Below are 12,906 nucleotides of genomic sequence, written 5' to 3' on the forward strand. Positions count from 1 at the left end.
AATTTGCATTCAAATTTTAACAACACAGTCACACAGCACCAGTGGAATAGACGTTGGGTTTACACTGAAGATTGCTCATCATTTCATTATGGTTCATTATGTTGATAACTGTCAGAAAGCATTAGAAGTGAGGGCTTTGAGTAATAGAACTGAAGTGGCAATTTTAAAACAATACACTTTCTGCAGGAAATACAGCAGCACACTAAATTCAATTAGAAAAGGCCAATGTGAAGACAAAGTAAGTGATGTTTGCTGTTTGGAACTTGGTTACTTTGATTTCTTGATAACCTAAACCTGCAGAAGGCTTTTTCAGATGGGGATGTTTCGTCATAGACTCTTGGTGAATTTGCCTTCATTAGCTCTAAGCTCTTCTAGTATAAATTGTCTTAAAAGCTGCAATTTTGGAATATTTCAGGCCGCATCTAAGTATCAATCAATCACTCTTTGTTTGTTTGGCGCAGCTGACTGAATTATGCAAGGCCATTTACTTGGAGACAGATTTGTGAAGGTCCTTCAAGTTGGCGATCTAAAATAATAATCTCTCGTTTACCGGGGGCTCCCAATCACAAGGCTGTAATAAGTTTCACCAAACAAGTTAAATAAAGAGCAACTGAAAGCCCAAGGACAGATTTCCAATTGAAAAAATGGAAAACCACTTTGGTAACAGTGCTTAGAGGTAAAGGTGGCAAAATAACAAATTAGCTCTGCTTTTCTTAGGTATACAAAGGCAATTTACAATCTATACAGGGCATTTTTTCTAGTACATTTTGAAACACAATAAAGAGTGGAAAAGTTACCTTAAATAGAGTATTGGCTCAGCCTCTCTGGCAGTGGGGGAAAAGAAGACCTTTCTCACTGTAGTCATTGAACAAGCCACACATGACTAAGACAATCAAAAATCTTCCTGCCTGGGCATGCGGGTGGCTACTCCCAACACCACCAATTGCCAAACTACATTCCAGACTAATGAGGAAAGGAAACATAAGGAGAAAGAGAGCTGGAAAAGGGAAGTGCGTGGTTATCTGCAGAGTTAGAGGACATTCATTTAATTAATAAAAGTCACATCAAACTTCCTGTTAAGAAATGACTCATGAAATCATATTCTAGTGTTGACTTAGATGGCATCCTTGAGTGTGTGGAAGTATCGTGTCTATCTTGTTGGCGATGTTACGGGAAAAGCCCGTTGACTGATAAGTGGCTGAGGTGAACCCTTACATTTCTACTCTCTGGCAATAGCTTAGGGAGGATCTTGAAAGAATAACAAATGACAACAACAACAAAAATAAACTAGAAAAACTCCATAACGAGTACATTTGGTTATGTGACCCCACCCAGGTTGGATTTTCCTCATGTAGAAGGCAAAGTATTTAATTTCCACTAATGGAGAATGTTTAGAATTCTTGTAATAACTTTCAACTGTCACCAGCTGAGCTGAAGAATAGACCTGAAACTTATAGGCATAGAAAAAGAGGATCCCCTCTCTTCCATCGGCCATCAGAAACAGAATCTACACGCTTGCTTGCTAAAGATGGTTTACAGATCTGCACCTTCAGCATCACCTCAGCACCTGCAGAATCTCAGGCCTAACCTCTGTCCTTCGGTGATTTCTGTGCTAAACTCCCCACTCAAAATAGCTGTGGGCTATTTTCTTGCAAATACTCAGATGACGCTGCCATGGAAACATCTGGGTACATTTTATAGGCAGCGATTAATGTGAACCTGGCCAGAGGCTCCATCAAAAAAGTGCTCTCAAAGATGAAGATTATTTACCCCAAATTTTCTTAAGTTCTCCAGATCGTGTGAATTTCCTAGGTGTTTCCTTCTAAATTATCCAGTGCTACTTGTATTCACCTGGTCTAATCATTCTCCAAGTGAACAAAAACCTGATTTTACAAGCCAGTGGAGCACAGTGTCTCTCTGGCTAGAAGAATGAGTCTCAGATAGTGTGTTTTATTTCTTCATTAGTGTGCCGTCACAGTGAGCGAGCACTAAATGCAGGGCTGCATAAGAATGCCGGGGTTAAAGACAGCATAATGAACAAAGAAGGTGCCTGATTATCATGGCTGTCAGCACAAGGGAATTGGGTTTGTCACCTGGCTTAACCAACTGGTAAGAACTGATTAGAGGCTGGAATCAGTTTGAAAGGATCCCTGGTGTTTATGTTCCTTTCCGTCCCCACATCTTGTCAAGAGAATCCGATAAGGCTGGGGTAGGGTGCGAGTGGGGAGGGGTATTCGGCCGGTTATCTGAACAAGAGGTCTTTCGAGAAACTCCCACTCTCTTCTCCATTGCAATCTGTGTCTACTACAGGACTGTTCAATAGAACTTTCTGCAAAGACAGAAACATTTTAGGGCTGTGCTTTCCGGTATAATCACCACCAGCTACATATGGCCATTGAAATTTTGAAGTAAGATTAAATAAAAAGCTGAATTTAATGTCAATGACTACTGCATTGATGGTGCAGGTCCCTATATTGGAGAGCAAGGGAGAGCTCCCAGAAGGAGAGCCATAGGTTCAACACTAGGGTCCAATTCTGCACCTGACTTACTACTGTATCTACTAGCAAAGTACAGTCACTTCTGCGATTATCCTTATCTCAAAGGATGTCTTAAGAGAATTATGTAGTTAATGTTTAAGGTTTTTTCTTTGAGACAGAGTCCTACTCTGTTGTCCTGGGCAGACTGCCGTGGCATCGTCATAGCTCACAGCAACCTCAAACTCTTGGGCTCAAGCAATTCTCTTGACTCACCCTCCCAAGTAGATGGGACTACAGGTACCAGCCATAACACCCAGCTAGTTTTCCTCTTTATAGTGGAGATGAAGTCTTGCACTTACTCAGTCTGGTTTTGAACTCATGAACTCAAGCAATCCACCTGCCTTGGTCTGGCAGAGTGTTAGGATTACGGATGTGAGCCATCACTTCTGGACTAAGGTTTAAGTTAAAAAAACAAACAAAAAACCCCCAAACTTAAAAAATCCGGTTCTGTAGAGAAATGGTCTCAACCTTGATTGTACAGTGAAATTAACCGTCCAACTTTTGAAAATACGCCCGAGTCCTATCCCCAGAGATCCTGAGGTGCAGGGTAGCATGGGGTAATTTAATTATGTAATCAAGGGTAAGAACCACTGAGAGAAAATTTCCACCTGCTGCAGAGGTAGTCTGGGGAAGAAAGTCACCAGCTGGGGAGAAAAAAAGTAAGAGAACAAATATTTAGTAGATCTTGACCACATGCCAGACCTTTGCAAATGTTTTCTCATTTAATTCTGAATACCATCCCAGAGGTAACTAGACAGAATTCCATTTTACAGATAAGGAGATTGGGGCTTGGAGGGGTTAAACATCCTCTCAAGGTCACCAACTTTGTTAGTGCTTAGCGCCAAGGCTTTCTGACCTGCCCTGAGAGTTCCTAGGTGTTGGCATCTGTGCTTTGCTTCCTCTTCACTGAAGCACTGTGTGTCAGTCACTGGGATGCCATGGCCATTAGGGTAATGCCCTTGAAGTTGTGACGTTAAAGCAGACCTTGGAGGGGTGAAGTGCAGGAGTTTCAAGAGCAGGATAAAAAGGATCACCTATTGCATTGGTATTTTCATGATTTTTATCAATGACTCAAAAAGCTTCCAGACTTCTTCCTTTAACCATGATAAGAATAATCTTTTTTTTGCAGTTTTTGGCCGGGGCCGGCTTTGAACCCGCCACCTCCAGTATATGGGGCCGGTGCCCTACTCCTTTGAGCCACAGGCCCAGCCCGCTAAGGATAATCTTTTTTAAAAAAAAAAACATCAAAACTACTTGAATTTTTACACTTTGGGGTCTATTCATATGCTAAAATCAATATTTTCTTTTTCTTTTTTTCTTTTCCTTTTGTATCCTTAAGATAAAGCTACAAATTTTTTCGGCCGGGTGTTGTGGCTCACACCTGTAATTCCAGCATTAGGGAGGCTGAGGCAAGTAGACTGCCTGAGCTCACAAGTTCAGTTTGAGAATAGCCTGAGCAAGAGTGAGACCCCTGCTCTAAAAAATAATTGGGCAGATTGTGGCAGGTGCCTGTATTCCCAGATACTCGGGAGGCTGAGGCAAAAAGATCACTTGAACCCAAGAGTTTGAGATTGCTATGAGCTATGTTGCTATGGCACTCTACCCAGGGTGAGCAAATGAGACTCTGCCTCAAAAAAAAAAAAAAAGCTACCATTTATAGGAGTAAAAAAGGGCTCGACCACTACAATCTTATTACATAGATGGCTAACAGGCATCTGACCATCTTAGCCGGGCGAGGTGGCTCAAGCCTATAATCCTAACACTCTGGGAGGTTAAGGAGGGTGTATTGCTTGAGCTCAGGAATTCAAGACCAGCCTGGGCAAGAGTGACATCCCATCTCTACTAAAAAGAGAAGTAGCTGGGCATAGTGGTTGGAGCCTGTAGTCCCAGCAACTTGGGAGGCTGAAGCAGGATTGCTGAGCCCAGGAGTCTGAGGTTGTTCTGAGCTATGACGGTGTGGCACTCTACTCAGGGCGACAGAGTGAGAGTCAGTCTCTACAAAAATTAAAAAATAAAAAGTTCAGTAATGAGGTTATTGGCACACTGTCTCCTCCCTAGAAGGCTAGACAACAGGTCGGAATTACAAGACTGAAAAATACTTGGGAGAAAGAGCCCCAGGCCCTATTGTCATTGAAGATAAATTTCATGACATTTATAACACAAACAAATTATAATCTAGAGAAGGTTTTGTCTGCATGTAAAGGAGGTGGTGAGCTGCATGGTGCAGAGGGCGATACTCAAAATGCCAGCCCCAAATCCTCCCCCTTGAGTTTGCCACTGTGCCCTAAATTCCCACAAATGGAGAGCTGTTGGTAGTAGGTATGGCTAGAGATGGGGAGTTTATTATTAAACTAATCACAGAAAATGGAACACAGAATAAAATCATTTAAACCTGGAAGAAAAAGCATTGGGACTTTTTCAAATCAAAGTGACCATCCTGAGAAAGTAATTAGTTGATGGGAGGAATGGAAAAAAAAGAAGCCCTGTCTGCTCCTGTTTCCAACTAAGGCTGGCCCTGGGATTCTCCTTAACCGTGGATGTTCCTGCTTGACTTAGCAGAGTAGGCAAAGAACCTCCCAGTAGTAAAAACCAGGTGAATTTTCAGGTTGTACAGCTCTGTCCAAGGTGGGGTGTTGCCTTGGGTGTGTCCCTGAGCACCTCGGAGCTTCATGTCCCTTGGCCTATAAAGGGCAGATAGTACCTGCCTTACAGACTTACTGTGATATGAACCATGGGACACAGTTTATTGAAAGTGCCTAATATATTACTGGTTATAATTACAAAATTATCATTATTATTATTGTTTCTTGCTATAAAAGAAACTTTGGAGGTTATGGCAATTTCAGTACAGATTTGGAATGGACCTGTCTCCCCAATTCCTTTTTAAGGTGACACTGGATTGCACTAGGAAATGGCCTCATAGCAGCCCTGACTCTTCAAAAACCAGAAGAAAACTTCTATTTGTAGTGACGTTAGCTCCAGGCCAGTTTGTTTGTACTAGTTAGGAAAGAAAATAATAATAGTCATAATAAGAGTAGAAGCTGAAATATGTGTGTCAAGTACCAGGCATCATCATATGCATTTTACATAGCATGTAACCACTGGAGTCTGTTGACTAGCAACAGCCTTAAGGGAGGTACTATTATTAATTCCATTCTGCAAGTCAGAAAACTAAGATTTAAAATGCTAAATAGTGGCTCAGTGCCTGTAGCACAGTGGTTACAGTGCTGGCCACATGCACCAAGGCTGGTCGGTTGGAACCCATCCTGGGCCTGGTAAACAACAATGACAACTGCAACAAAAAAGTAGCCAGGCACTGTGGTGGGTGCCAGTAGTCCCAGCTACTTGGGAGGCTAAGGGAAGAGAATGGTTTAAGCCCAAGAGTTGGAGTTGCTATGAGCTGTGATGCCATGGCACTCTACTGAGGGTGACACAGTGAGACTGTCTCAAAAAAAAAAAAAAAAAAAGAAAAGAAAAGAAAAAATGCTAAATAGTCACTCAACACTCAATTGCTCAGTGGTGGGCTGGGAAACAAACAAACCAGTTGAAGGTCTCTGCACAATGCCACTAGGCTGCACCACCAAACAAAGCCTCACCTAATGGGAATGTGCTGATGAATTGCCTGGGCCCATAGCTCCCTGTTCTGGGCAAAATCATGGCCATTGCAAGGTCTAAGACTCCCATGGTATACATGAAAGGAACAGTAAGACCCAGGAATATTGTCTACATGAAGTATGAGAAGAGATTTCTGGAATCCTCCTGTAAACCCCCACTTCATACCAAGCTTGCCAGCCTCATTCATTCAATAACCCAGCACTTATTAAGTGCCTATCCTGAAACCAGCATTTATTAGGATCCAGGCCTGGGTGTTATGAATACAAAATTATGAGGAAAGATGGAAGAGGTGAGAGGGATGATCTCCGTGCACACGGAGCTTCCTCTTCACAGATGGAAACCACATTCCCAACCCTGCCGTCTACCTGCCTCTCCTGCAGTTGTCAAGCTTCCCTGAGCCCTCATGTGATGGTAAATCCATTTATAAATTCCGATCTGAGCTCTAATTACAGTCAGACAACCTTTGAACACTCAATCTCTTCTCCACCAAGTAGTCGGTTGGCAGCGGTGCATTTTGAAGGCAACCAGAAGCAAAGACAATGATCCTTTCTTTATATCAGCAATTCCCCTGCTAGGACCGAGAAAGGATGCATGTTTATCTAATTTCCCCCTGCATGATTATCCCAGGAGAAGACCCGGCAGTGCCCCCCAGGTGGTAATGAAAGCTGTTGGCATAGCAGAGAGGAGACAAGCACGCAACTCACGGGTGCAGGGCATGGAGGCCGCATCATTGTCAGCCCTGAAAAAGCCTCGGTCACAGGTGCACGAGGTGGCTCCTTCCCAGACAGAGTAGCTGTGGGGTGGGCACTTGGCACAGGTGGCATCTGTGGAGAGAGCCTTGTAATATCCAATTTTGCAAGCTGCAGGGAAGGAGAAAAAACAAACAAACATAAACCACTCTGAGAATACAGCAGAGCAAAATCTGAAGCAACCTCCTTAAATCAGAAGAAAGATTTTTTTTCTGTTTTTGCTAAACATTAGCAATTATGTGGCTTGAGATGCAAGTAAAGTAACAAAAGTAACAAAAACATTAACTGATTATAGTCACTCTTTCAGGGTCATTAACATTCCTGGTCAGGTGACATGGAACCCTATGGCAGAAATTTTCTTGAAACTGGTGGTATCAAGTAAAATCACAGCTAAAGTTTATTGAACACCTTTCTACCAGCCAGTCCCTTTTACAGCACCTGGTTACTTAGTCCTTACAGCACTCCTTTTCTGTAGGCATTATCTTTACCTTAGAACTGAAGAATTTCAACTTCGGGCAGTTAATTATCAGCACAAGACCTTGTATCTGGTGAGTGTCAGAAACTAGCTTTGACCCCAAGTGCTCTGCCCTCAAAGCCTGTATATACTTAGCCACATGCGACAGAAGTTGAGAGTGTGGTCTTTAACCAGTTGCAAGTGCATCCAAGTGCTAACAAAAATTGGTTGGTGATTATTTCCTAATTATAGCTATAGAAAGAACCCAATGGAAAGACCGACAAGAGCAACCAAGTGTAAAAGACAAGAGTTTGTAAGGCACAGGTCACAGATTCAGAGTACAGTCATAAAAATATGCTAGAATTGTTTTTTTTTTTTTTTTTTTTTTTTGAGCAGCAAATACTTTGCGCTTATTTTCGAGTTAATGAAACACTCCTGGTTTCCCCCCTCTCCATTTTTTCAGCACCCCTCGCAGGCAATACACACCCCTCCCCAGGGGCCAGGGCCAGGAACATGGGCCATATAGTTCTGCGTGCACCTGACCCGCTTTCCATGACTTCATCTTCATAAACATCTTACTGACACTGAGGACTACTTGTACTAATGTGGAAAAACTCACTAATTTGGTGAAAACTCATAATAAAAAATAATGACGAGGGCCTTGCTCCCCCGTTTTTTCTTCTTCTATGCTCTTCATGCTCAGCTCCCAACATGAAATAAAAGTTAACCAGCACCATCAGTATTACTCCCAGAGACAAGGCCATTAAAATAAAGTTATTCCATGACACCAGAGGTTCAAAGAAAATGTGACAGTTCCCCGCAGTCTTTGCAGCATGACTCACTGTCAGTTCTCCCCCCATTTAAATCCTATCCTTAGGATGTGTGTACATAGTCAGGAACACCATCTGGGGAAGGACCTATCAGGCATTTTTTATGGGCCTGGCCACCAAAACAAATCAACCTTGCTAGCAAGCCTGCAGCTATCAGTGAAATGAGCAGATAAGAAGAGATTCACAAAACTGACTGATTCTCTGTGGAGACTTGGCCACAATCCCTTTGCTGCTCCTGGTCCGTCAAGCATCTGTACAGCTTCCAGTCGGAGCCTGTTCCTCCCACTTGCACATCCTGTTGGCATTTTCTTAATCATGCTCTTGTAATGGCAAACGGAAAGGGAGTTTAGCAGGAGCTCAGAAAGGCACAGTTACTTCTCTCTTATTAACTAAAGTTGTTTATGGAATTTCCTTTTAACAAGCCAAGACTTTATGACGTGTGGAGTGCCAACAGTAGAAGCGTTCAGAGATCAATCTGTCCCTTATTTTTGCTTTCGTCTTTCACTGGACCGGAGCATCTTAGAAAAACAAGTTGCTCTGATGACTGAGATTTATGTGTCTCAAGTTTATACACATTGCATAATTAGATAAGGTTCAACTTGCAAGGTGCTTTTTGGTCATGCTTAAGATGGCCCTAGGGTTTCTGATTTTAATTGAAGAAGCCCCCGGGTCAGGCCTGGCTCTGAATACCCACAAACCCCCCTGGGTCTCACCTGGCGCTCAGTAGTAACTAACAAAAATGACCTGTGGTATCTCACATTAAAACTGCAAAGAAAGCACAAATGGCTTTTATTTTTTCACATCTGAATGGTTGGGGCAAAACTCTGCATGTTACTACTGATAATTCTTGACTGCACCAAACATCAAAATCTAAAAACTCACAAGGAGAGCCGGAGATTGGTGATGAAAAACTGGCCAATGACTGATCATTGCAATGTGAAAAGATCACACAAAGCTTGTAAGAAAAAAAAAAAGAAAACACATCTCTGTTTCCTCAAGTTCTGTTCTTATAAGACTAATTTCAGCTAAAAAATTAAACTCTTATGCAGCCTTAAAGAAAGATGGAGACTTTACCTCTTTCATGTTTACATGGATGGAGCTGGAACATATTCTTCTTAGTAAAGTATCTCAAGAATGGAAGAAAAAGTACCCAATGTACTCAGCCCTACTATGAAACTAATTTAGGGTTTTCACATGAAAGCTATAACCCAGTTACAACCTAAGAATAGGGGGAAGGGGGAAAGGGAGGGGAGGGAGGGGGGAGGTGGGTAGAAGAAAGGGGATTTGTGGGATTACACCAGCGGTGCATCTTACAAGGGTATATGGGAAACTTGGTCTGTAAAGCTAGTGAATGATGCCCCATGATCATATCAATGTACACAGCTATGATTTAATAAAAAAATTTAAAAAAATGAAAAATTAAACTCATAGATCACAAAAATCAAATTTCTCCTAAATTCTTTAAATTAACTTTAAAGTACAAAATTGGGCTGCTGGGAGTGGTGGCTCAAGCCTGTAATCCTAGCACTCTGGGAGGCCAAGGCAGGCGGATTGCCTGAGCTCACAGGTTTGAGAGCAGCCTGAGCAAGAGTGAGACCTCGTCTCTAAAAATAGCCCGGCATTGTGGCAGGTGCCTGTAGTCCCAGCTACTTGGGAGGCTGAGGCAAGAGAATCACTTGAGCCTGGGAGTTTGAGGTTGCTGTGAGCTGTGATTCCACAGCACCCTACTGGGGGCAACAAAGTAGACTCTGTTTCAAATAAAGAAATACATAATAAAAACAAAATTGGGGTTATATATTGTGCACATTTAAGGGAAAGTGCATTTGTAAACTTTTATTTTTTTCTGTTTTTCCCCACAGGCAGTCCTAATATGCTACCAAAAACAAATATATGTGAGTTCATTTGGGAAACAGAATTTTACACCAATTTGGAAAATTGAAGACTGCTGTTCTTTAACCAGGCTATTTTTACTCTCCTTTCCTCTGGCTTTTACAAGCACAAGCAGAAAATACAAAATTGTCATCGTGCTATTCTCGGCAGCCCTTGCTACCCTTAACACATTCTTTTGTCTTCAACTACATTAAGACCATGTTATTAATATTTCAGGATTCTTAGAAAGGCGCTCTCAAAATATAGTAGTGGCTTTTCATGCACACAGCCATTTTGCGCCTACATCCAAAATGACCTACTAAATTGGTGGTTCCGTAGACTTGTGTGCTCTGTGTGGTGTGCCGCCTTCTGGCATTGAGTGCATAAATGTGGAAGCACATTCTGCATTTATTCACCACTTACGTGTGTCTTAAAATGTTCACCACCTCTTTCATTCTACACAAAACCCCTGTGAAAGAGGCACTTGGCATTATAAGCACTGACACATGTTAGCATTTCCCATCATTCTCCTTTAAGTGAGAACTGTTATACTGTATTTTTGAATACTAATGACTTGGTAAGCCGGTCTAGAGAACAGTCCACAGTGCAAGCTCCAGACACATCTTTCTCCTGCCCTCTTTCTAGGGAAACTTCCCTAAATGAGGAACCAGAGGAATGGGCTCCTTACTTGGCCTTCTGAATATGCCATTGTGAGAAGATGAGTTCACACGTGCAATGCAAACTTTGCATTCAGTTCCTTGAGTTTGCCTTAATTGGTTCTTTCTGCTGACTTTAAATAAAAGAAGAAGGTGCCGGATGTGGAGTGAAGGAGGAAGAAAAACTCTCCTCTTTCATTGGCTCCCCCACTACCATAATAAGTTTGAGTTTTAAGAAAATCTTTAGTAAAATTTCTTCGTAGACTACTTGGACGTAACTACTTTTGGTTAAAATCAAAAATGATTTTTAAAAGTGACATGGTGTCATCTGAATTTTTTTGGTGTATTCTGTGGGTACATGAAGATATAGTGTTCAATTTAATGAGCTGATTATACTTTAAAAAATATTCTATGTTGATGGTTGTGGTCATTTTTTAAAAGAAATAAAGAAGGATTGATAGTACCTAATTGTCTTTATAGTTGATTTTCCCGCTAACTTAGCTCATAACCATAGCTAATAACAGCAATTATGATGGCCAATGTCAAGCTCCACTGAACGTTGATGTATTCATACACATTATTTTATTCAGTTATCACAATAATTCTGTGAACTTGAGGAACTATCATTATTCCCATTTTGCAGATGAAGAAACTGAGGATTTAAAGTAACTGTCACACAGTTCAGTGAGACAGTCAAACATCTAACTGTAGTCCTTACGTTCTTCTAAAAGTTCTTACAGGCATACTTTTAAGTTACACTCAGTTAGGACTGACCTTCAGCAAAAATGTGGCTTGTATAATGAAGGGGTAGAAATGTGGTCCCAAGTTCCATTTGCCCTACTCTGCTGCAGCCCGCCTGTCACTGCCTCCATCAGCTCCACTCTCCAGTTGAAGGCCCTCCAGAACTGAACAATGCATGGAAGTATTTACTCACTACTTGTGTCTACTGAGTGCTGAGAATGTATCGGATCAATAGAGACCAGCTCTTATGGTAAAATACACATGGACTCCCAACACTTAGTACCCAGAGAAGTAGAACAACCCATTAATAATTTTTACATTGATTACATACTGAAAGCAATAATATTTTGAATAGAGTTAAATAAATTATATTGTTAAATTTAATTTTACCTTTTAAAAAAATCATTTTTCAATATGGCTACTAAAAAGCTTAAGATGACCTATGTGGCTTGGGTGACAACGCCACTCTAGAAGTCAGAGCATTAAGTCCTGTGTGTGCTCCTGGTATTCACGGACATTCACGCCTGCAAAGGCAGGAAGCAAAAAGTAATGACAGATGCATCACAATCACCCAAGGACCTGTGCCCAAAACCTAAATGAGCCTACCGCAAAGAATGTCATTTACTCCTTGACATTTGAAAAACCTAATTTGAGCTGAAGTACTAACGAACAGATATTAATGGGGGAGGAGAGATAAAATTACCTTGCCAGTTAACAAATTTGCATTTTAATATGGAGTCTCCTGAAGATCAAAACTGAGATTCTGACAGTGACTATCTGGTGGGGGGGGGGGGAAGAATTTTAACCATGTATGCAAATTGGTCCACAAGAAATATTTGGAAAAGGTAATATCACAACCTTAAGATAAGGTTGTGATATTAGATGCACATTCCCAGAGAGGTTTGATGGAGAACACTGCCTTTTGTGTACTGGATACACAGAATATCCAGTATTAGGAATCAATTTTAGAAATAGCAAAGTCACTTAATGGCCATTATCAAATTAGTCCACTCATTAGACTATTTATTATATGAACAACGTAAGGAAAAATAATAGGAAATACCTGTCAAAGAGGGTGCTACTTTGAAGTTTTTGTAAAAATGTGTGAGTCCTGGCCATCTTTGGGGAAGCTGTGAACACTAACCAATAGAACATTAACCAACATTCCCATAGTACAGATAGGAAAACTGATGCAGAGAGGCGAAGGATTTGCCAAAGGTAGTGAGGATTCCTTAACCCAGGCAATGTGGATTTCTTGAACTAATATGCTACGGACCTTTTCTTTTTTTTTTCTTTTCAAACTAGAGGGTGAAGATGAATAATTTCTATAGAAATATGGGGATCTGCTATTAGAGCCATATAATTCCAGTCCACTCTCAAATAGCAACTATGGCAGCCAAAATCTGGCTAATCCATATTGTCTAAATCATCCGTATTCCACAACTAGTTGTACTG

The 12,906-nt window shown here is 41.3% G+C and overlaps 1 protein-coding gene across 1 annotated transcript in view; it reads right to left on the reverse strand.

Annotated features, from left to right (window-relative positions):
• Nucleotides 1-12,906, reverse strand: part of EPHA4 (EPH receptor A4) — a 156,844-nt gene that overhangs the window by 79,352 nt on the left and 64,586 nt on the right. The window contains exon 4 of the mRNA XM_053597370.1: nt 6,857-7,012. Coding sequence (XP_053453345.1) covers nt 6,857-7,012 — 156 coding nt within the window. The remainder of the gene's footprint in view (nt 1-6,856; nt 7,013-12,906) is intronic.

This window comes from Nycticebus coucang, chromosome 7, assembly GCF_027406575.1.
Source record: "Nycticebus coucang isolate mNycCou1 chromosome 7, mNycCou1.pri, whole genome shotgun sequence".
NCBI classification, from domain to species: domain Eukaryota; kingdom Metazoa; phylum Chordata; class Mammalia; order Primates; family Lorisidae; genus Nycticebus; species Nycticebus coucang.